The sequence below is a fragment of the Mustela putorius genome, unplaced genomic scaffold, assembly GCF_011764305.1.
Source record: "Mustela putorius furo isolate JIRA1106 unplaced genomic scaffold, ASM1176430v1.1 tig00000407_pilon_pilon_pilon, whole genome shotgun sequence".
NCBI classification, from domain to species: domain Eukaryota; kingdom Metazoa; phylum Chordata; class Mammalia; order Carnivora; family Mustelidae; genus Mustela; species Mustela putorius.
The window spans coordinates 6016417-6042006 of record NW_025421373.1 but is presented as its reverse complement, the minus strand read 5'-3'; the positions used below and the strand labels follow the sequence as shown (position 1 = coordinate 6042006).

The following is a 25590-nucleotide window of genomic DNA, read 5'->3' as shown; positions in this document are numbered from 1 at the left end:
GTTTGAGGCAGTTTATAGGTCTTTTAGAGGAATTTAAGGCCAGTAAGACAAAGCCCCCACTTACCAGGAGGTGTGACCAAGAGGACCATAAGCCTAAATGACTTCATGAAAGGGGTCCTTTGGTAAGTGCTTCAGTGAAGGTCAAAACCAAAACATACATAGTCTGCTGTGGGGCTGATAGCTCTAGTGGTTGTTTAGGGATTATAGGTCAGTTTTTTATTGTACACTTCAGTGATTGAATTCACTTGAAGTGATTTGCCCTCTCCCTTTGTTGTCTCCGTTTGCTGTTCTAAGATGGGATGCAGTTATCCCTGCTCCTTGGGAAGTGTTTGCAGATCTTTGACACAAACACTCTCAGATTGCAAGTGTCAGTGATTGTACCTCCTCCCAAGCGAGCTTGCTCAGAGCTTCAGACTTGAGAAAGGACAGCGGGAATGAGCTGCTAACGGAAGTGGGAATGTGAAGGAGCAAGGCAGGCGGGCGGGAGGGCTGAGGGGAGGGGCTCTTGATCCAGTTCTTTTCCTGGTCCTCCTGGAAACCACTCCTCACACCCCTGCCCTTCCTGCTCTACAGTTAGTGACAACATTTTGCCAGTTCTACCCTCACACTGCCTCTGCATTCAGTCATCTTGCTATTTCTGGAGCCTGAATTCTAGGTTTTAGCTATAACTTGCTTGAAAGCTTTCAGTGATGTCTCATCACCTACTGGATAAGCCTGAACCTCCCCATCTGCATCCAGCAACCGAGACCTGGCCCCAGGCCACTTTCCCAGGCACGTATTGCTTTTCCCTGTGGCTGCTTACACACCATTACCACTGCTATCAGGTTCACTCTTTCCCTTCCTCAAACGCCAACAGTCATTCTACATCTCCCCCTGGAATGCCCCGGAACCCTGTTTTATGGCCTGATTTTCTTTACTGTAAGCATCTTGTCTGATGGTCTTTGGTTATACTCTTTCTTTTTCTTTTTTTTTTTTCAAATAGTACCTTTTACAAAGCAAAAGCTCAGTAAATAAGTATTAAAGGAAAGAATACCATTCATGATATTATTTTCATGTCAAGTTATTATTTACATTTTCCTAGAAATAGGGAAACTTGGATATTAAGAAATAGGAAAACTTGGATGGTTAAGAACCATCAGCAGAGGTTTAAATGGCAGATTAGTATCTTACTTAATCTGATTTGGCACCAGGTAGGATTTACAAAAAGGCAGGAAGTTTTAAATAAACAAAAATCTGTCTATCAGAACTATAAAATAATTCACTTTTATGATGGCATTATCTCATGCGAATTTGCCACCCATAATTTTTTAAAGTGTCACTGTTTGAATGCATAAATCTCAGTTGTATAATTATATTTGTTATATAAATTTCAGTGAATTATTACCACAGAAAGGATATCTGAAGGATTAGGCTTTTGGTGGCATTCAAGTAATCCATGTATTATCAGTAAGACCTTTGGGAAAGGGACTAGAAGACTGGTAATGGAAAAAGAAGCTGCCTTGTTTCATTTTGTTTTTTGCTTGGTAGAGTCATTGGTAGACATCATATTTAAGAATGTGTTGGAACAAAGAGTGATTCACGTATGGACTATTTATTAATGTCTCCGTGTTTAAGGAAATGGTAGTTACAATTTCAATCAGTTATACATAAATGTCTTGCATTCAAGACAATAAAACATGCTTGAGTATATGTGAATTCCACTGAGTAGATTTGCTGGCTTAAAAATTCAGGTTAAATTCCAGAGGTGCTTAACCCGGGTTCCCTGGGTCCAGCAGGTCTCAGACCTGGTATCTCTGTGGCCTTCCCTTCCACTAAGTGTCCAGGTAGATGTAGTGAATAGAAGGAATTCCTGAACTGGGTGGAAGGTTCAGCTGATCTCCAACCACCCTTTCTAGCTTTAATTGACCTGTCACTGGTTGAGGCCTGGAAGGAAAGGTGAGAAAATGTCCACACCCTCTCCGTGGCAGTTACACTTGGACTTGACCCATCCCAAGATGGTTTTCCATGGCATAAAGGTTGCCTTCCAGTGATTCCTGCTACAGGGAGACTGTTACGTTTTATAAAGTGTTTTGAGTTCCTCAGACCAAATGTGCTATATAAATGTTATAGTTAATCTGGATTTCCTAATGTCTTTGTTGATTCAGTTCTCAAAAACAAATGGAGTGTTTATTGTTCAGTAAACATTTCCTCTTGGAGCTTACTAGTTCTTATAAAGAGAGTGATTAAGAAGGTAGGAACAATAGAAGAAGGAACAAAGGCTTTGCGACTGTACTCAACAGTGACTAGAAGCTCACTCTGTCCATTTTTTCTGGATAAACCATTGGATTAGGAATTGTCCAGTATAATAATAAACTGAAGTGGTATTTAATCCCCATTTCTGTTTGTGGCTTATTGCTAATGTTTAGTCACAGTGAGGATACAGAAAAACATGTGTTGCATATGGGGAAATTATTTAGTGGATGGCAGACTCACTATTGAATAAGGCTGTGTGGAACTGTGACCTTGCGTTTTAACACACTGAATAATAGTCAAACATTGTGGTTATTAAAATCCTAGACATAGTTCTTGTCTCCCTGAAAGTTTATAAAACAAATTAAAGTATAGCTTATGCTAGTGTGAGTTCACTCACATAGTCTATGACTCAAAGCAGGTATTATTCTTTGATGAGATGTCCTATTTTTTAATAAAGCATAAGACAATCCAGCTATGGTTTGTCTTCACCTCAGGTACGGTTTCTGGCTTTCCATGTTAAGTAGATTTTCCTGGATAGTACTTTGAACTGTTGGGAAGAAAATAAAGTCTCTACCACAGAAAATACTATTTTCATTTTACTGACATTCGGAAAAGAACAGGATGATTCTAATTCTTTCTTTTTAAAAAAAACTCACCATTTCAGGGGACCTGGGTAGTTCAGTCGGTTAAGCATCTGCTTTTAGCTCAGGTCATGATCTCAGGGTCCTGGGATTGAGCTCCATGTCCCCACTGGACGTGGAGCCTGCTTCTTCCTCTTCCTCAGCCTCTCCCCCTGCTTGTACACTCTGCCTCTCAAATAAATAATAAAATCTTAAAAAAAAAAAAAAGACCAAAAAACTCTCACCATTTCTGTTCTTTGTTCCCGTCTCTCAGGACAACAGCTTAATAGGTTTCACAAAATTAAGTTGGCAAGAAGTCTGAGGGATTAACATGTTACCATGTTAACTAGGGCCTCTATTCCTTGATGCTTTCTCCAAGAATGATGACAGACACTTTTGGAGTTCTGCTGTATTTGACAAAAAGCAAAGTGCAGTATCAAGTAGCTTCCAAATGGTATATTTTTTAAATATAAGGTTTAGTCAGGGGCATCTGGGTGGTTCATCAGTTGAACGTCTGGCTCTTGATTTTGGCTCAGGTTGTGATCTCAGGGTTCTGGGAACGAGGCCTGTGTTGGGCTCTGTGCTCAGCGGGGAGTCTGCTTGAGGTTCTCTCTTGGTCTCCTGCTCCCCCACACTCTGCTCTCTCTCTAAAATAAATCTTTTAAAAATATATACTGTTTAGTCACTCTTGGCTAATGGAGTAGCAGCAAAAAGTCTATTAAAAGCTAATATAAATTAGGTAAGACTAAGAAGAATAGTTTGAGGGCCTAATTAATTTCTTTCTTTTCTTTTCTTTTTCTCTTTCTCTCTCTCTCTCCTCCTTCCTCCTTCCCTTTCTCTCCATCCTCCCCTTCTCTGTTAAGCTTTTGGATTATGAATTCTTTACCACAGGCATAAGTCGTTCACTCTTTCTTTATCTCACTTTTCATTTTTGGCTATTAACTGCTTTCCAGAATGTCTTTTTCACATAAATAAAGGGTTTGAATCACATCTTTATTGCTCAAGTCTTTCTTGTTTTCTCCTATTACATTTATTATTTTTTTTAAATTCTCAACTGTGAAGGAATGTTAGGGTGGAAGAATTAACTTATGAGATATGTGAGATAATATAAAATTGAACTCAAATTACCAAGTAGATAATTTGGTAGCTGAGAGTCATTTAATTTGTAAATAAATATTTTTTTTTATTTTCCACATATACTGAAACCATAAGGTGACTTTAAATATGGAAACTAAACTGGCACCCAAGAAGTAGGGAACAATAAAAGATAGTATATAATTTTGAAATTAACTGAGTGACAAACATTAAATCATGTGGGGGTGGGGATGCAGGTGTGGGGGTGTGCCAGCATCGCTGGGGGCTCCAGCAGTTATGACAGGTACCCTGCTAACATTAAGAATGAGTAGGATTTGGGAGAAGTAGCATAGAAAAGACAAGCAGTAGTGTGTCTCGTAGAGGTTGGTTTACTAAGAGTTATAAATTGCTGTTGAAAGTAGATGAGGGGATGCCTGGATGGCTCAGTTGGTTAAGCGTCTGCCTTCATCTCAGATCTTGATTCCAGGGTCCTGGGATCGAGCCCCACATGAGGGTGGGGGTGGGGGAGTGGTCCCTGCTCAGCAGGGAGACTGCTTCTCCCTCTGCCTCTGCTAGTGCTCCACCTGCTTGTGCTCTCTGTCAAATAAATAAAGTCTTTAAAGAAAAAAAAAAAGAAAGTAAATGAAATGAAAGTAAATGACTACTGTGGAACTAGATAAAAAATGGCCTTGAAAGCTAGGCAGGTTTGACTTGATAGTCAGCTATTGAAATTTTGGCGAAGATAAGGTTCAGTGTCAGAGATATTTGAAGAAGTCCCTGGAATAAGGTGAGATCCTGCACAGGCCCAGTCCTGTCACTTGCCTTTGTTGCTTAGGTCCCGGGGGCCCAGTGTGCTCTCGTTTCCCTGTCATTTTTGTCACCATCCTTTCTGGTTTCCTCCTGTGGTTTGTCTCTCCACTGTCGGCCCTGAAACAGGCACTCGGGTTCTTTCCATATGTAGCTTCGGATGCACATCACAGTCTGCTCTAACCAGAGTCTGGTGTGTCTTCTCCGCTTCACAGAGCCGGCCCCCACTGGCTTCAACAGCGTCCTCAGCACTGCTGCATCAGTGTGCTCTCTGTATCTTACTTGAGTCTGTCTCTTTCTTGACAACTTGCCTCCTTTTCTGCAACCCCTGGCCCCCGCCAGTCCTCTCTCTGCTGGTTTCCCTTCTGCGTGACCTCAGGTGTGACCCTCCCCTGGGCTCTATCCTGGGACCCCTTCTCTCTAGCTGCATTCTCTCCCTAGGTAGTATCATCTAGTTCCATCACCTGAAGTTCTGTCTAAACATTGACCACTCTTAGAGATTTTTTACCAGCTTTGTTCTTGCCCATGAACAGCAAGTTAATATATTACTGGATTTCTGGATTTGGTTGTTTTATAGACATTTCAAAGCAAAGGTGCCTAAAATGCAACTCCTGCTTCTGCCCAAACCTGTTCCCCTTTTGGTCTTCCCCTCCCAGTAGATGGCACTGCCTTTCACCCAACTGTGGAAGCCAAAATCTAAGCATTGACTTTCATTCTTTCTTCTCTCCCTTCCTCCACCATCACCTCCCCAGCCTGAGCCTCTCATGTCTCGCCGGATGGCCATAGTACCCTCCTCAGTGCTTGTCTTCCCTGCACACATTTTTTTGCACAGCAGCTAGGGTGGCCTTTTAAAAACCTAAACCAAGTCATGCCACATCACTGCCCAGCCAGAGGTAGTGATCTGCTTGAGCACCAAGGGAAGCTGGCTGTGCTGCACTCCTGAGAGGCAGAGGGAGGTTGTCTCTGGATCAGCTTCCTGGTCCTTTCAGCCTTCCACTTGGATGTGAGGAACTCAGCCTCTGAGATGTACCTTCACCATACACGGAAGGTCTAAGTAGCGTGATAGGCTCCAAGGGGAGGTATTAATTTTGATGAGAGGAATCAGGGATTTGTAGAGAAGCAACATTTCACTAGACCTTGAGAGACGAGTAGGTTTTTGTGGCCCTGTGCACAGGAAGATGGTGGAAAGCTTCAGGGCGGATGCCCTTTTCAGAAAGTACCACGCAGTTTTGGGACAGGAGCCCAAAATATAGGTGGGAGAGGATAGCAGTGGATACTGGGACTTGAAAAAGTGGGTTAGGCCTCTTCTGAAGGGCTTTAGAAGCTAAGTTAAGTTTAGAGTTTGGGCAGTGGGAAGCTATTCTTGGAACATTGTACCAAACGGATTTTTCAGTGTTCAGTTGTAACTCATTAGAATACATTCTCCTTTCTCTCACCTACCTGAGAGCAGTGTGGAAAGATTCAGTTGTTAGGGTGATACCTCCTCTCTTTAAATCTGATTCTCGGGAGGGATGCCCCCCAGGTCAGAAGGCCTGAACCACATGGTAGGATAGAATGCCCCCTCCCTTCCCCAGTGTGTTTCTCATACCCTAGCTAAGATGGTGGCCAGTGCTTTTGATTTTGGGGAGTAAGGTGGGATGTTTTGATTACAAAAGGAGCTGAGTCTCATATGTCTTTTCTTTGAGAAGCGATGGAAGGCTTGTAAATGTTTCCTATTTTAAGTGATCTTTTTAATTCTCCTATAGGATTAATCACAATGAAAGATTGGAGTTCCTAGGTGATGCTGTTGTTGAATTTCTGACCAGGTAAGGAGGTTTTTCTGCTGTCCCCCAATAATTACATCTTATAGGTAACATACTTACTATATTACCTTCTTTGTAATTAGCTAAATAAGGCATTGAAACACCATGTGTTTTGTCCCTCTGTAGAGCTTGAAAGCCACATATCTGTGGCTCTTGCCCTGATAACATGTACTCACTGATGCTGTAATGCATAAGATTACAAGATGAAAGGCCAGTGTCTTTGTCCTGTCAAGTTTATATTCAAGTTGCCACAGTCACAAGAGATCAGCTTGTCTTGGTCTAAATGCTTCAGAGCTTATATTCAATTTGTAGAGAAAGGGATGATGATATTTTAAAATGTCATTTCATTTTCTAGGATTTGTCTTTGATCCATTTCTCACTCTTTCCAATCTCAAGAGAAGTAAAACTTACAAGTAATATTAATGACAAGATTTTGGTTTGTGTATATGTGCATGTGTGTATGTATGCATTTATGTGTGTTTTCTCCCCAGAAGTGTTCTCATGTCCTTAATTTGGTGGTAGGGGTAGGAAAGTGCATTTTGTGTTTTTATACCCACATCGTTTCTGTTTTAAAGGGAGACCACACTTGCTTCTCTGGGAGCTGTCTTGAGCTATTTGTATTCTCTCTGGGTCATTGCTTTTCCCAAGAAGGACATAATGAGGCAGAGGGGCGGCTCTCCACACTTGTCCTCACCGGACACAGTAGAACAGGAGAAGCATAGCTGCCTTGATCAACAGTAGCACTTAAAGACTGGTCTGAGATTTAGGTGAGGCTGTTGCTGTCATGGTCCGAACTGGCTTTCCATGCAGTCTTCCTCCAAATCCCCGCACTTTCCTCAGGGCATGAGCAACCGGGTGTGCCACTCTCAGTTCTGTTCCTTTCCCCGTCAGCTCTGTCAAGGGCACACCACCACTGGTGCCCTGCCCAGGCTTCTCTGCAGGGGCCACACATAATGCAGCCTGAGCAAAGATACTTGTTTCCAGACCCAATTTCTGAGTGTCCCATAGCATAGCATTATGTGACCAGCCCTTCAGGTCTTTGTTGCCAGATTTGTCACAGCAGTCTTTAAACAGAAGGGAGTGTGAAAATATGAGTGAATGGTACTGTTTGCATTTTAGCACATTCAGATACTGTGCTTACTGGGGGTATAGCTCAGTGGCAGAGCATGTGACTGCAGATACTGTGCTTAATAGTTAACTTTCAAAGACTTCCAATCAAACCATTCAGTTTAGTTCAATTCAGCTTGATATCTACTGTGCACGTATTATGTGCCAGGCCTATTTTGATGACTTAGAGCTACAGACAGAATCTTGTGATGCATATTTGTTTACATGCCTTTTTTTTTTATTCCCCCCTGCAGTGTCCACTTATACTACTTGTTTCCTAGTCTGGAAGAAGGAGGATTAGCAACTTATCGAACTGCCATTGTTCAGAATCAACACCTTGCCATGTTAGCAAAGGTATGTCAAACATCTGACATGTTTGTAGTAAAGTCTGAAATTTTCTTCTTCAGTCCTTGCATAATTTTGCATTTAAAAAAGTAACTGTTTAAGGTGTATTAAGAGTTTAATATTTTATAGACCAGGAAGGATTTTTTGTTTTGGTTTTAAAGATTTAACCTTATTAGTTCTGTTACTTTTGTGGGTTTACCAGCAGCTAATGAACACCATGGTAAAGTAACTTGCTAACAGAAGAGGAAAAATTTGACAGATGTGTGTGAACAGAGTTAAACATTTGGGGAAAAGAACAAGAACAGAGCAAAAGAAATGAAATAGTTTGTATTTTTCCTCTGTGTAATATTTCGTATTATATTTGTCTTTAATTTATATTAATAAGCAGCATTATAGCTTTGATTAGAATATGCCTGCCCATTCATGCCCACAAGGGGCACTTTATAGATCTTTGAGAATCCCCAAACATCACAAATCCCAGTAATTAAGAGTTAGGGTTTAGGCTGTCCAGTTAGCTACATTGGCTTTATTCTTTGACTAAGAGAACCTTTTCTCAATTTAGATTCATCGCAGACATTTTACTTATTTAAATGATCTCATTTGATATTCCTATTTCTATGTGATGTTTTAGTCTAGTAAGTTGTAGAGTGAGTTATGGCAAACAGAACACAGGTGCTGGGATTGGCCATCAGGGTTTCAGTCCACGCCCCTTTTTTAACAGGGGGGCCATAGACAAATTGTCTCTCCTGCAAATCTCTGCCTTCTCGTGTGCACAGTAGAGGTGGCGTTAGCACTTGCCACACAGGTGGTTGTGAGAATCAAGAGAGATTATTGTTCGAGTTTTAATAATTCAATTTATAAAGTATTTGGCACACTCCCTGTTTGTAGTAATCACACAAACAGGTAAATAAATTAGTAGGAGTTGGTTGTTTTTATTGCTGCTGCTCCTGTTCTCATTATAAATTATTACATTTTATAGACCTGTGGGTTTATTCAGTAGTAGAGGAAACTGGCTCTTAAATCCCCCAATACCAGTGACTTACTGGAAGAGCTTTTTTGCATTTTCCTTGGTTTTTCCTTTAAGCATTTTTTTTCCTTCATTTTGATATAAATGTTGGAATTTGATAGACTAGATAAAATCTAGTTCTTAATTTGATCTTGCTAAGGCATTAAGTTTATTAAAAATGGTTAATTTTAGACTCTGGTTTTTATGTTTGCAAGAGTACATTATTTTAGGTAACATCATCGTCATCATAGTGATAGCATTTGAGAATGTAAATAATGACATGTTAATGAAAAACTGTAGGCAACAGGTATGCTTCTTGGTTTTAGCAGCTTTACCATGAATGAAATTCCACAACTCTACCTAAAATTGCTTTAGTGTGCAGTTGATTTAATTGTCAAAATGTTTCCTGATAGAGCACATAAATGTTCATTGGAAATACACGTGAATAAGTAGTTGTCAACTCACTCCCAATTTTTTTTTTTTCATTTTAAAATATAATGCAATTTTTCAAGCAATTGTGGGGAGGTTGTTTACAAAGCATGGAATATTGCCATAACAGGGAAACAAAAACTGCTATGTGACATATTAGGTGACGTACAAAGCCATGAGTTATTTTGGCCAGTTTCTCCCTTGAGCTGTCTATATGATCTTCCTTCAAATCCTGACATTCCCATGGCATTCAACACCCATCTGCTTCAGTAAAAGGCAATTGTAGGCTTTGCCCTTGGTCTAGACTATGGCTCTTAACCATCAGGGAGGGGGGCACGTGACAGAGGATTGCTGAGAATCTTTGAGAATCTAATGATAGCTCCAGCTCTCCAGACAAATGAACACTTCAGTATATGTACCAGTTGAACATCACTCTCCTTTTTAAACGTTCACTAATGCCTACGTGAAAACGCAAAGATGTAGAGCAAGGATTATGAAAAGTTCAAAAATTCATAACATTCCAGAATAGTTGTTTGAAATATAAAATATGGCTTGCAGTCTATTCTCAAACAGGGCTCCAGAGATTAACAAACAATTGGATTTTCCCAGTGTAGTTGTGAAACAGCTGAAATTTACATATTCTAGCATAAGCTCTTGCACTTAGGGATCAATTTTTTAAAAGAGGTGTTTTCTGCTGTTGCATTTGTGGTAGTCAAAACTCATTTGAATATATTTTGTACTCATGAATTCCTAGCAATGCGGAATACTGATAGCGCTTATGTCTTGTTTTTATTATCTGTATCTTTTCCCAGTATAAATGGATATGGATATTTTTAGCATGCATACTGAGACACAAAAAATCTGAGTATCGTATCTGAGGACTGATGAGACTCATATTGTCCTAGGGTGTTCATTGACTTGTGACTTGTTCCATAGTACGTAGCATGTTACAGCTTAGTAAGAATTTATTGAATGGACTTATAGGGTAATGGAAACAGATTCATTGCATGCTTATGCAGTGTTTGTATTTTTCTCCTTTTGTGGAAAGAATTATGATTTCCATTTATTCAGTCTCAGGAGTTTTATTTAAAAAAATCATTCATACTGTGTCTAGTTCTCAAAGGACATGATTTGTATATTATAATACAGTAGGATAAGAAATAAACAGGTACTGAACTCAGAGTAAAGAGAAAATATGGTTAAGACAGAAAAAGGAAGCCAGAGGTAAAGTTCCTATACACAGATATATTCTAAGTCCTACACAGTTTCAAGATCTTGGCCACAAATTTGGTTCTAAACTTTTCTGATGCCAAATAAAAAAAAGAAGCATAATTCATTACAAACAATATTCCTGGAGTCTGTAAGATAAATCCAACCCCATTGCTCAGAAGATCTCACTGAGCCTTCAGAAAGGTAAGTGTATAGACCTCATAAAGGTGACACAAGTACAAAGATAAAGAGCCACAAAAATCCTTACCAAATTAAAAAAGATATTTAGAGATATAAGGCATTTTGAAGTCTTCTGAGGATCCCCATTTATTCTACCACATAGAAATCTGTTCTGTATAGCACAAACATCAACACCACATAACTTGAGCATCAAACTTTGGGTTGTGTTTGTATCTCTCTAGACATGTTGGGTGAACTCAGAGCCCATGATCTTACAGCATAGTCTTTTTCCAGCTCAGACTAGTGCTTGGTCTGAATTTGGAATTAGACTCAGATCTGATCATTTCTGAACCACCAAAGCTGAAACATCAGAGTTCATAGAAGCCTGCTTGGGGAGAAGTTGAGGAGGGTTAAATCTGAGCCATTGACTCCCAATGAATGGCAGGCTAAACTCTCTTAATATACTGACACAAGGCCAATTAATTTGTAACCATTACTCCTAACCCCCAGGAGATGTGGAATTGTCACAGTTATGACTTTGCCAAATTCTTTCTTACTTGTCATTTTGAATTTTGTAGAAACTTGAACTGGATCGATTTATGCTTTATGCTCATGGACCTGATCTTTGTAGAGAATCAGACCTTCGGCATGCAATGGCTAATTGTTTTGAAGCATTAATAGGTAATTTTTCTTTTTATAATCTAGTTTCATACATATTTAAAATGTTTGGAGAACATATAAAATTCAGTGTGGATGGGGCGCCTAGGTGGCTCAGTTGGGTTAAAGCCTCTGCCTTCGGCTCAGGTCATGATCCCAGGGTCCTGGGATTGAGCCCCACATCGGGCTCTCTGCTCAGCGGGGAGCCTGCTTCCCCTTCCTCTCTCTCTCCTGCCTCTCTGCCTCCTTGTGATTTCTGTCTGTCAAATAAACAAATTTAAAAATCTTAAAAAAAAAAAAAAATTCAGTGTGGAGACTTGGGACAAAATTACTTGTTTCCAAAGCATGGGAAGTCCCTAGTATAACAGCAGCTTCATTGTATTGTGGTTAGTGTAGCATTCTTTTTTAGCGAGCATTCTTTCTTTCCTTACATTCCTAATGCCTGAATTGATGTCTGAGGTCATGTACATGTGTATTTAGTACGTGCTGAATTGAACTGAAGTGAGTCAATATGTAGGTGGATTACTTTCCAGATCTGATTCAGGATCACATGCATAAATAAACAGTAAATAGGTTGCTGATGAGGCCCTAATACAGGTTCGGTTTTTGTTTTGTTTTGTTTTGTTTTTTGCATTTTAAACCATTTACAAGATTTTCTCATTTAAGCATCTTGAAAACCCTGCATCTTTTAAATCCTAGGGCTTGAATCTGTATGACTAAAACCTGTTCACTCAAAGCAAGACAGAGGCAGGCCCTTTACTTCCTCGGTTTCTTTCTTACTGTAACTGGAATATAGTCAGCTGTTAGTACAGGAAAGTTTTGAAGAGTTAATTAGCTGGTGATTGCAAGTATGCTTTACAATGAAATGTTACAGTAGATTGACAATGCCTTGATTTTTTTTTAAGTAAATGATTGAGTACATTTTATTTTTCAAAGGCCTTTGTACTTCCTTATCCATTTTCCTTCTTCCTTTGAAAATGAATATAAAAGCATCCCATTATAGTTTTGTGCTGATGATGGTAACAGGAGAATGTTTAATAATTATTATCCACAGTCTTTTCACAGCTATGTCTATTTTGCATACATATGTCTATTTTCAGAGAATTTGTCACATGGAATTACTGTGCTCCATACACATAATAATTTTGACAGGTAGTGTTACGGTTGGCTCCTGAGCCAGGCAGACGTGATTCAATTCCTTCTTGCTTTATTTATCAGCACTGTGACTTTACCAAATTACTCCATCAGTAACATGGAGGTAGAGTCACTACCTCACAGAATTGTTGTGACGATCTTAATATCCAGGCCTGGCAGCATCTAATTCAGAGTTGCATTTCCTCAAACCCTTCCCCAAATCACCTACTATGAACCCAAATCCTATAAATCTTCTGTAATACTCTCCTACTGAGGTGCCTGTGAAGGTAAAAGTAAGGATGTGAAAATGCTCTGCACTATGCCTAGGACATGTCTGGCTCCCAAACCATGATTACTGCTATCATCATCATCATTACTATTAGCATTATATATATATATATATTTTTAAGATTTTATTTATTTGACAGAGAGATCACAAGTAGGCAGAGAGGCAGGTGGAGAGAGAGGGGGAGAAGCAGGCTCCCAGCTGAGCAGAGAGCGCAATGCGGGTCTCGATCCCAGGACCCTGAGGTCATGACCTGAGCTGAAGACAGAGGCCTGACCCACTAAGCCGCCCAGGCACCCATCATTATTTTTATTATAACTACAACTACTGATAAATAATAAATGCATTTATTCATCAAAAACCCTGGTGAAGAGTCTTAATATTTTACATTGAAAAATTACTTTCTGAAGACAGATATAAAAATATGATTTCAAAACTATATGACAGCCTTTCTCTGGAGTTGATACCCAATTAAAATGTCATTTGATTTGATACCCAATTTAAATGTTAAATAGTTATTTCAAATTAAAGGAAAAGATTGTCCTGATTCTTATTTGTAGAAGGCTTCATTGATCTGAACTCAGATTTTATCAGATTTTTTTTTATGGTATGAAGCATAAACTATAAATAGAAAGCAAAATAAAATAAAACCTAACATGCTCATAAAGCTGGGGTTTGTGCATAGTTTCCTGAGTAAGTTCATACCCATACCCCTCATGAGGTCATATTAGACCTCTTTTTACTTAAAATTCTGGGTTTAGATTTTGCTAAACTGATTTTCATATTTCAGTCTAATTTATAATACAAATCCTGGCTAAAAACAGTTGCTTCTGGACTTGTCGATTTTTTTTCTAGAAGTGGGTTTTGGCTTGCCTTTTTGCTTTTTATAGGGATATGTAATTTTCTCTGAATATTAATGCAGCCTTCCTTTTGACATTCCCATCCTTTTATCTAGGAGCTGTTTACTTGGAGGGAAGCCTGGAGGAAGCCAAACAGTTATTTGGACGCTTACTCTTTAATGATCCGGTATTTATCTTGAATCATTTGATTTTTCTCAGTTATATATTATTACAGAAGATTTTATATCAGTTAGTGATTATGTTTAAAGAGAGTGTAGGAGAAACAAAGTCCCCGAATCTGCCATAGATGGTAGAGTTGAAGTACATCAGAATAGCTTACTTGGCTCTGTTGCAAATGGGAAAGTGCTGTGGCCACTTAATATGAGGGGCTTGTCTTTTACCTGAAACCCTGTCTCTCCTCTTGGCCACTTACAAATTAAATATGAATACTTTGTTTTATTTTGAAGTATCTTGAAGTTAATAATGATTTTCTGTTTTATAATCATTGGGTACCTACCCCATGCAGGCTTACTTGAAGCTATCGCCTTTTGGCTTTTCTCTTTATGATTTGTCTTTATGTAGACTAGATAAATGTATATTTATTTTAGAAAGTCAGTTCATAGGGAGTTTCTTATGGGCTATGAATAAAAAGTATGGAAGTATTTTTTTTTCTTAAGCAAGTTATAGTTTAAGAACAAATGATAGATTCTAAAATAGTTTCTGTTGTTACTAAAGTATTAAGCTATTAATATTGCTATAGCTACCTTTTTAATCCTGCATGTAATAGAGCATACTAGATGCTTTTTGTACCAAAACAAGTCAATTTAACATTTAAAGGGAGAGGCAACTCTGTATTCCAAATTGAAATGTCATTATAATTGAGTGAAATAGCCCTCATGGAGCAATAAAGAACACAGGAAGCCAGTGTTTGAAGCCTTTCTGAAACCTTTAGCTTAAGTGGCTGTCAGATGTTATTACTGTATTACTTAGGATAGTTTAAAAAAAAGAATCAATAGTTTTGAAAAATGTGACCTGGATGATGTCTGAGGATTTGATTTTTTTTATATTTGTTTTTATAGGGATATGTGATGACTTTATGTGTGTGAATTCTCTCCAGCGGGGAATGTTATCTACAGATGTTCCCTGTCCCCCATTTTGTCCTACACATATAAATGAGTGTGCATCTTGATTTATATCTGTAGCAGATGGCGTGTATTTTAAGTCTTTTTCTCAAATCTTAAAATATCTTTGTTCTGGCCTTTATCTTTTGTTGGCAAATTCAGCAACCTCTTTACTTTTTTCCTTCCTCCAGTCTTGCCTTAAACTGGTCCCCCTTCCCCGCCAAGCACTCCCACCCTCTTCTGCCATCTTACCTGCCCCCCCATCCATTCTGTGTTCTTTTCCTAAATCATACGCAGTTATACCCTGTGGTTCTTAATTGCACCAGTTTTTGTTTAGATTCTTTCCTCTCTTTAAACTGCTTTTCTCCCACTTGTCTACTTAGCAAGCTTATCTTAGAGTTCCAGTAGCAAGTGCAATGCTGGCGAGTGCAGTGTTTAATAGATATTTGTTAAAGGAATGAAATGAATAAGTGAGTGAATGAAAAAGCGGAGTCTGAACACAGTCTTACAGATGGAACGGCTGAGATTCAGAATTCATTTTACTGTATCTCTTATGAAACTGAACAGTGCTTAGGAATATATGGTCTTTCCGTTTCAGTGTCTTCAAGTGCACACACTAGGACATTCTAAAGCATTTGACATCTCCACATTGGTTTGCATCTATTTGGTGTGGCGTGTCAGAGACACTGGTGAACCATTGAACTTTTTTTGAGTAATGGTGGTGTGAAGTCTAATCAGCCACAGGCAGCCTGACACAAATGAGTAGGCCCGCAAAGTTTGATTGATTGAACCCATGTAGTGAGGAAGGCGAGAGTCCTTTCTGAGGCCTGGGCTGGTGCTGGTGGAGCCTAAGGAGGTGCCAGGAAAGCAGGGTCAGTTCTTGGTCGTTTGCCTTTTCTGAGGCTGGATTAGAAGAAGTCAGGGATTACTTTGGGATTGGGAGCTGTCAGGAGCCAAGGGCAGGTGAGCATAGTGTCCCCAGTAATCTTTAGTTAGAGGATAAGACAGAGCAAAGCAGGTGAGGGGGCAACACTGGCAGGAAAGCAGGATCCTGCTAACCTTGCAGCTGGCTCTATGTGTGTCATCCCCCCAACCCTATTCACAGCAGGGCTGTTTTTCCCCCTTCCCAGCCTGGTCTGCTGTTCATCCACTCTTCCAGCCCAGACCATTTTTCCTGGTTCCAGGTTTTCATCTCTATGTGACCCTTCATGGTTTCCTAGTATCTTCAGATCCACTGTTGCAATTTGATCATCCCAATGGGCCTCTTAGAAAGATAAGGAGAGCTTACTATGTCATCTTTTATATTCTCCCACTCCCTCCCCCACCCCTTTTGGTCTTTATGTATCTGTTCCAGTATCTCCGACCCTGGCCTTTCTCTGGAACTCCAGAAGTTGGAATTCCTGTCTTTTCAGATGGTTCCTGGGCAGCTTCACACAGATGTTCCACAGACACCTCATTTCAACACTTTTAGCATTTCAGCTCATCACCTTAACACCAAAACATATTTCACCTCTCCTACTTTTATGATCTAAACCCAAACCTTAGGATCTTCTTTTGTCCTGAAACTTTTTTCTCCCCATCTCCATTCAGTTGCCAACTCCTGTCAGTTCTGTCCTTAGTGTCTCTTGAATTGGTTCACTGTTGGCCATTCTCTTGCTTGAGTGTCTGCTCTCCTCATCTCTCACATGAAATACTGAACTGGTTGTGATGCCCCACGACTCTAGTCTCTCATTCATACTACCTTTAAGGTTGTCTTCTTTTTAATATACGGATTATTTGGAAATATTTTATTTATTTATTTGACAGAGAGAAATAGCCAGAGAGGGAACACAAGCAGGGGAATGGCAGAGGGAGAAGCGGGCTTCCCACCAAGCAGGGAGCCCAATGTGGGGATCATGTCCTGAGCTGAAGGCAGATGCTTAACAACTGAGCCACCCAGGCGCCCCTAATGAATGGATTTGATTTTGGTCTTTGATTTCTTTACTGTCTGCCAAAGTCAGACAGTATTATAAAAGTCTGACAGCTTTGTATTATTCAATAGAGCATTTAAGAGTTTTCATAATCTGACCTCCTATCTATTTTTTTGTCTACCATCTTCTCACTCCCCCTTTATGCCATTTTAGGAATTCCCTTTTTTAATTAAAAAAATTTTTAAGACTTGATTTTTTTTAGAGCAGTTTTAGGTTAACAGCCATATTCAGAGTAAAAATTTCTCCTATACCTCCTGCCCCCACACATTCACAGCCTCTCCCATTTTATCAACATCAGCCATCAGAGTGAGCCTATATCATCACTCGAGTCCATAGTTTACCTTGTATATTCTGTGGATTTGGGTAAATGTATGATACCGTGTATCTGTTATAATCTCACATAGAGTATTTTCACGGCCCCGACATCCTCTGTGTTCTGCCTATTAGGAGTTAACTTTTTATGCCTTTGTTCTTGGAGACATACTATTTGTGCATTTATGGTGCTCTGCTTTTGATTCCTTCCCCCTGCTGATTTGCCAGACTCCTCGTGTTTTTCAGGGTACATCTGAAGAGCTACCTCTTCTTTGAAGCTTCATCTAACATCCACCAAGCAGAATTTTCCTTACATTTAATATATATTGCTATTATAGAACCTCTCTCAGTTCATTAAATTATACTTACCTTCATTTTTCCTCACTTTGCTCCTTTGAGGACGGGGATGGTATCTCATTTGTCTTAGTAAGCTTGTATATAATATGTATTCAACAAGAATGTGTTGCTAAACAGCAAGTGTTGGCAAGGATGAGGAGAAAAAAGAACCCTCGTGCACTGTTGGTAGGAATGCAGACTGGCACAGCTACTGTGAAAAACAGTATGGAGGGGCCTCAAAAAGTTAAAAATAGATCTACCCTATGATCCAGTAATCACACAACTGCGTATTCACCCCCAAAATACAAAAACTAATTCTGAAGGACCCATGCATCCCTGTGTCTATTGCAGCATTCTTTACAGTAGCCAAACCATGAAAGCAACCCAGTTTTCTATTGACAAATGAATGGATAAAGAACACGTGTGCGCGCGTGCGCACACACACACACAGGAATATTATTCAGCCATTAAAAAGAATGAAATCTTGTCATTTACAACAATGTAGATGGAACCAGAGAGAGAAGGCTAAGCAAAATATGTCAGTCTGAAAAAAACAAATACCATGTAATCTCTCACTCATACATGGAATTTAAGAAACAAATGAACAAAGAAAAATTTAAAAAGACAAACGAAGAAACAGACTCTTTAACTATTGAGAAGAAACTGAGGGTTACCAGAGGGGAGCTGATGGGTGCAAGGATCGGTCAGATAGATAATAGGGTTTAAAGAGTTACACTTATCATGCTGAAAGAAATAAAATAAGGGAAAAAAGAGTTGCATTAATAAATGTCAACAGTCGCTGAACATTTTCCAGAACACACTGAAGGTAGAGGTTTTTGCCTTGAGCTAGTAAATGCTAGAGCTGGGATTCCAATCCGCATTTTTTACAGGATATTTTCTCTGGCACCGAGGTGTGGCAGAACCTGATCTCTGAGTAGGGTAGATGAAGAGAAATGGAGGCAATTGAAATAATCTAGTTGTGAGGGGTTGAATGGTTACATATATAAGATGTCTAAGGAGAAATCACAGTGTCACTGAGTGAAAAACATAGGAGAAGGGAGAAGGAGGAATCAAGTTGCTGAGAATTTGGAATTTTGGAGATTGGAGTTGGTTGGAAGCAATGGCTGTTTATTGTTAACTGTTGATATGACCAACAGCATTAGTAGCGTATTCTGTGTGCCAGCACTGGGCTCACTGCTTTGAGGAGGAAAAAAGCATGAGAGAACATGAGAAAGTTGCAAGAAGGGAGTGACGTAAAGCGTAATTCATGCTACAGAGAATTCAAGGGAAAGGTTATTGAATTGGTTAAGAGAAGCTCTCTAAAGTGTCTTAAAAGAACAGTTTGATATTTAAGCTTTATTTTTTAATATTGTCCCGCCACAAAAGAAACCCCTCTAAGTGGGATACAAGTTGTCTAAAAATATTCGGTATTTTATTTCATTTTGTCATCATGTGTGTCACAGTGATAATAAATATTCCTCTAACTTCTTGCCCCCAAATTTATTTTTTTTTTAAGTTTTTTTTAAAGATTTTTTATTTGTCAGAGAGGGAGAGAGAGCGAACACAGGCAGAGGCAGAGGGAGAAGCAGACTCCCTGCCAAGCAAGGAGCCCGATGTGGGACTCGATCCCAGGAAGCTGGGATCATGACCTGAGCCAAAGGCAGCTGCTTAACCAACTGAGCCACCCAGGCGTCCCGATTGCCCCCAAATTTAAAAAATATATATTTTTCCCTTTTTAAAAAAAATTTTTTGTTATTTGTTTGAAAAACCTAACATCAAGGCGAGAAAGTAGATTCATTCAAAGGCTCCCTAGAGTCTAAAACTGAAGGAAAAAACGCTTTAATCCTGAGGAAGCTCTAATTATAACTGCCTCTAGATTTAGCTCAGTGGATAAAATAAGGTACTGGGCTTCTCCATAAAATTCACTCATTTCCATTTCTCAAGGAAACATTTGTAGTCACCTGCGGTAAAAGTGTGGTCTTATACAAATGGCTATCAGACACATGAAAAAATGTTCATCATCCCTAGCCATCAGGGAGATTCAAATTAAAACCACATTGAGATACCACCTTACACCAGTTAGAATGGCCAAAATTAGCAAGACAGGAAACAACATGTGTTGGAGAGGATGTGGAGAAAGGGGAACCCTCTTACTCTGTTGGTGGGAATGCAAGTTGGTGCAGCCACTTTGGAGAACAGTGTGGAGATTCCTCAAGAAATTAAAAATAGAGCTTCCCTATGACCCTGCCATTGCACTACTGGGTATTTACCCCAAAGGTACAGATGTCGTGAAAAGAAGGGCCATCTGTACCCCAATGTTTATAGCAGCAATGCCCACGGTCACCAAACTGTGGAAAGAACCAAGATGCCCTTCAACGGACGAATGAATAAACAAAATGTGGTCCATATACACTAGGGAGTATTATGCCTCCATCAGAAAGGATGAATACCCAACTTTTGTAGCAACATGGACGGGACTGGAAGAGATTGTGCTGAGCAAAATAAGTCAAACAGAGAGAGCCAAGTATCATGGTTTCACTTACTTGTGGAGCATAAAAAATAACATGGAGGACATAGGGAGATTGAGAGGAGAAGGGAGTTGAGGGAAATTGGAAGGGGAGGTGAACCATGAGAGACTATGGACTCTGAAAAAAACAGTCTGGGTTTTTGGGGAGGTTGGGGGAGCCAGGTGGAGGGTATTAAGGAGGGCACATATTGCATGGAGCATTGGGTGTGGTGCAAAAACAATTCTGTTATGCTGAAAAGAAATTTTAAAGAAGTGTGGTCTTATAGATCTGAGAGTTTAGGAGCTAGATTTGGGTGTTTTCCACCCCATCTTAAAGCAGCTCAAATGCTAATGAATGAGTGCCTAAAATAAAAGACATCTGAGATGAGTTTTAATTACAAAAGGCAGAGCTGATGCACATTTCTGGGGAATGGTAAACTAAAAAATATGATTAAAACAGCAACTTAATCCCATGTATTAGGTTAAGCAAATGTGTAACTGAGTTTTAAAGGGTATCTTTGACTTCTGTGTGTGGAGGTGGCTCTTTTCCTCCCCAGCTTAATAGGCTAATTAGAGTCACTACAGGCAGTTTGAGTGTTGAATTCACTTAAAAAAAAATTAGTTTGCTAGCACTATTGAATTTGCAATAAGTGGAGTCAGCATCTGAAATAGTTCACTATTTCAAATAATGGCATTTTATTTAGTACTCCAAAGTGTGTTAAATGGCTCCCTGGAGCATTAAAGGCATCACTCTGTTTTCCAGGACCTGCGTGAAGTCTGGCTCAATTATCCTCTCCACCCACTTCAAGTAAGTGTGACCTTCCTGTCTGCAGTGAGCTTTATAGCTCTAGGTAGTCATGTTACTTTAGTTTGCCCGTTTTTCCCTCCTTCTTTTATCAACCTTTGATGCCCTTCAGTGGCATTATGACTTTAAACTGGGGTGTCAGGCAGAACTGGAACACTTTGGAACAAATAGTAAAATGAACCCATGTATTGCGTTTGTGCTTTGGGGTGGGGTGGGGGAAGCACTGGGGGTCATCTTCTCTCACAAGGCAGGAGGAGCTGCTTGTATGATCGTGGTGTGGTGCCCTTCCTCCCCCCAAAAAAGTGATATTCAAAGCTTAATAGATCAATTCTACTGTAGCTCCCTGGCTGCTATTGTAGAGAAAATAATGTGGAAGTGAGTATGTGCTTAGTAAAAAGAACAAATACTAAATTAACATTGCTAAATTGTAACCTAATTTAGATCTTAGAAACTGAAGGCTTTGACTCAGATTGCTTAAAACATATTGTAATTAAAATTTTAGTACAATATGATAACTTTTTACTCAAGATTTTGTTATTTAAAAGATCTATATGTGGTGAAAACTTTTTTCCTAGTTGGCTTAAAATTCTTTATATTCTTTTATTTCTATTTTACTTGGAGACATATATATGTATACATATATATATTCTCATATACATATTTTCCTATGTGCATGTACATTATACATATATGAGAACCACTAGTGGCTGAACTCTGAGAGGCTTATAGTAATAAATGGCATTAATTCGAAGAACTTTACTTTTGCTTTTTTTTATTTTATTTTATTTATTTATTTGACAGAGAGAAATCACAAGTAGATGGAGAGGCAGGCAGAGAGAGAGAGAGAAGCAGGCTCCCTGCTGAGCAGAGAGCCCGATGCGGGACTCGATCCCAGGACCCTGAGATCATGACCTGAGCCGAAGGCAGCGGCTTAACCCACTGAGCCACCCAGGCGCCCCAATTCGAAGAACTTTAGAAACATTAGTATAAAATTGTCCAAAGTTGTTGAAAATGCTCACTTTAATTACTATTTTCATATTTGCTATATGCTCTCACTTTTGCATTGAGTTGTTCAAGGCTTATTGTTATGTGGAGCCCTGCCTAGTGGTACAGTAATCTCCAATATAAGCTGAATCTGGCTTTAATCATGTTCATTTGCCAAAATAAGCTGGTCCCCAGAAGACACACGAAGGTCATATTCCTCTAAAGCAGTGGTTTGCAAAGGGCAGTCTCTATACTGACAGCATCTGCCTCTCCTGGGAATTTGCCTGATAGGCACATTCCGAGTCCTTACTCCAGACATACTGAATCAGAAACTCGGGGGGGTAGGGCCTGGCCATTTGGATGAATGGGCCCTACAAGGGTTCTGATGAATGTGAGTTTGAGAACCACTGCGTACTAGGTACACATATTCTCCGCCAGCAGTTCTTCACTTTGCCTCTTCCTTGTAGAGTTAGTATAATACTTGGGATTTTGAACTATGTGTGTACAGTACTTGGCCTTGAAATTTGATGGAAGATTGGAAAATATTATTTGAGCCTTCTTTAAATATTAGGCTTGTTTGCCATTCTAAGGGATGAGGAAGAAGCTTCCGTGTTTTATTGGCATTTCAGAAATTTCTGCTGTGGGAGAAGGAATTTTACAAAACACTATCCTAGAATTGGTAATTACTTTTGTAACCAAAAAGTGCACATGGTTTTTATTTTTTTTTTTCCTGCAGCTACAAGAGCCGAATACTGATCGACAGCTTATTGAGACTTCTCCAGTTCTACAGAAACTTACTGAGTTTGAAGAAGCAATTGGAGTGATTTTTACTCATGTTCGACTTCTGGCAAGAGCGTTCACGTTGAGAACTGTGGGATTTAACCATCTGACCCTGTAAGTTAGATTTAACGGTGTAGTCCCAGTGTGACCATTCAGACAGGCAGTCCCAAACCTTGACTGTGTGCCTTTCAAGGAAATTGGGATTTCAAACAGATTTCCAGGAAAGTCACATCGTGAGATGGGTGAGTAGCCAGACTCTGGTGTGAATCAGGGGACAGGTTCTAATCCAGTATTTCTGGTTTTATTGTCACACGTCTTATTTCTTCATAAAGTATAAGAGAAGCATGAAGAAAGTAAAAATTTTATCTGCAAAGGGACAGATATTAAGTATTTTAGGCTTTACAGGCCATGTGGTCTCTGTTGCAGTGATTCGACTCTGCTCTAGTAGCATGAAAGCAGCCACAGAGAAAATGTAAATGAATGGGCCTGGTTCTGTCTCAAATAAACTTGCAAAAACAGACTGTGGGCTGAAGTTGGCCCTCAGTCCTACCTCAAGATAAATGATTTGGAGATGAGCTAATATAATAACTAGGAAAATAACCAAAATGTTATTTCTTTGCCTGTTTTTTTTTTTAAGATTTTATTTATTTGACACAGAGAGAGAGATCACAAGTAGGCAGAGAGGGGGGAAACAGGCTCCGTGCTGAGCAGAGAGCCCTATGGGGTCTCGATCCCAGGATCCTGAGATCATGACCTGAGCTGAAGGCAGAGGCTTAACCCACTGAGCCACCCAGGTGCACCTGCCTGTTGTTTTTTGTTTAGTTCTTGGCTTCTCTCCCACAAATCAAATGTTCACAGCTCTCTTTGGAGTATAAAGATTTAAGATTTCTTGTCATAGATTTTTTTTTTTTAATAGTGTCCTTAAACTGGATTCCAGCTTTGAAAGAGAGAGTGTATATTTCAATAAAGAAGTAAAGATTTAACAAAAGAAAATTCCTGGACATTTTGCTTTGTTTTGTCTGAATGGCGGTTATCTGTACAGGATTGTTATCTGTATTTTTCAACTAATACTCCTTAACTTCTGCCAGGCACTATTTACCAGTCTTCATTTATCAGTTATTTAATCCTTAGATAGTAGTCCCTGCACTCTTCTTTGAAACTCAGTCTGTATTGACTCAGGTCTCTTCTCAATTGAGGGGCCTTAGGGACTTGTATTTAGTTTTGTGCTTTAAGGCAAGGTGAACACATTGCCTTTTAAAACTGTGCCTTTTTAAAAATTCTGTTTCTTTTTTTAATATGCAAATGCTTATTGATCTCTTTTCATTGATGTTGTTATTTCCAGAGGCCACAATCAGAGGATGGAGTTCCTAGGTGACTCCATAATGCAACTGGTAGCCACCGAGTACTTATTTATTCATTTCCCAGACCATCATGAAGGACACTTAACTGTGAGTTTGTGTTAAGTCATTCTCTCCAGTAAGATTACTGTGTAATAGAGTGAAGATGAGAGCAGCCAAATATATATTTATGTAATTAATATTACATAATTCTTAGTTCTTGACTTCAGTATACTTATGGTTTTGTTCAGTATACTTATGGTTTTGTTCATTTAATTATGCAAATTGTATACAAAGCAGTATAGAAAAAGAACTTGTTTTATACTCCTTCATTTAATGACTCCCTGCTCTGTGCGAGACATTGAATTGAGCTAGGCTTCATGGGAAGAGCAAATATTAGTTGACACCCATCCATAAGGAGTTTAAAAACTATTAGCAGAAGTGAAAAATATAAGTACATAGCTACAAATAATCTCTCTCTCTGGATATATGCACACACACTATGTGTGTGTTATGTGTACGTGACAGTATAAGTAAGTAATTGTAACTAAATACAGGAGAGAACCATGTGAAACATTGTGGAGAGGCATAGGTAAACTGAGGCACCTGTGCTGTTTAGGAAAAGATAAGATTTCTTTTAGCTGTGGATTTTTAGGAAGGCTTCATGGGTATGATGATGATTGAGCCTTTAAAGGTGAGTAGGATTTGGCCACTAGGAATTAATGGGAAGAAATTTCTATGCAAAGACATGCCATACATTGGGCCTGCTGAAACAAAGGCACAACATGAAAACCCAGAAGATAGAGAGACGGTAGGGAGTCAGTTTGGCCAGATCCAGGGCAGAGTTGAAAGGGACTTAGAAAGACAAGGTTTGATTTATGAACAAAGTGAAACAGTCCCCATGTCTCTCACTTTTGTTTCATTTTATAAAACTGCATTGAGCTTTTCTATTTGTTGCATACTGTTTGTACTCTGAAACTGATCAATAATACAGCCAGAATGGTGAACAAAGCGTATCTGGAAGCCAGTCGTGATATCTCTCAAGGCACAAGAATAACCTTTGAGAAGACCCTCTAGAGTTGGGCATTGAGAAAGCAAATACTTTTCCGGGCCAAGAAAAATAGTAGTGTGCTCTAAGATATTTTGTTAGTATAGCCTTCCTTTTTTATTATACTTGAAGCAAATAATAAGTCTTTCATACTTTACATTCTGTGATTTTTATGCATGTTTTACTTTGAATAGAATTGAATCTTTATCTCTGCAGTTGTGAACCCTGGAAATAGTTTGCATGAGACACAAATATTGGAATTAAGGAGAATATGATGATTTGATTATGTTGAGATGTAAATTTTCAGTGAAATTTCTAAGGCTAACAAAATATGATTCTTTTATTCAACTCACTCAATGAGTATTATATTCGTACCATGCCCTGTATTATTATATGGGAAATCAGTAATACTATTGTTTTAAATTTAATTTAAAATTAACAGTTGATTACCATTTAAAGTTGACTACTTTGGATGGACAGGATACCATCCAAGATTTTGGATACCAAAATCTTAAGAACACAGGAATATTAACCAAAAAGAAACTAGTGTCTAGTATCTTCCTGTGCATTAGGGAATTGATAAATGCTCGTTAAGTATCTTCCATTAGGGAGTAGACTTCATTGCTGTCAGAGTATCTGGTCGGTCTGAGAAGTGGTCAGACCA

General features: G+C 39.2%; 1 protein-coding gene across 1 annotated transcript in view; it reads left to right on the top strand.

The window, feature by feature from the left end:
• The window catches only part of DROSHA (drosha ribonuclease III), a 119729-nt gene that overhangs the window by 77113 nt on the left and 17026 nt on the right, over positions 1–25590 (top strand). The window contains 7 exon segments of the mRNA XM_004738079.3: positions 6479–6538; positions 7897–7996; positions 11390–11492; positions 13844–13914; positions 20736–20780; positions 22498–22655; positions 23884–23989. Of these exon segments, the coding sequence (XP_004738136.2) occupies positions 6479–6538; positions 7897–7996; positions 11390–11492; positions 13844–13914; positions 20736–20780; positions 22498–22655; positions 23884–23989 (643 nt within the window).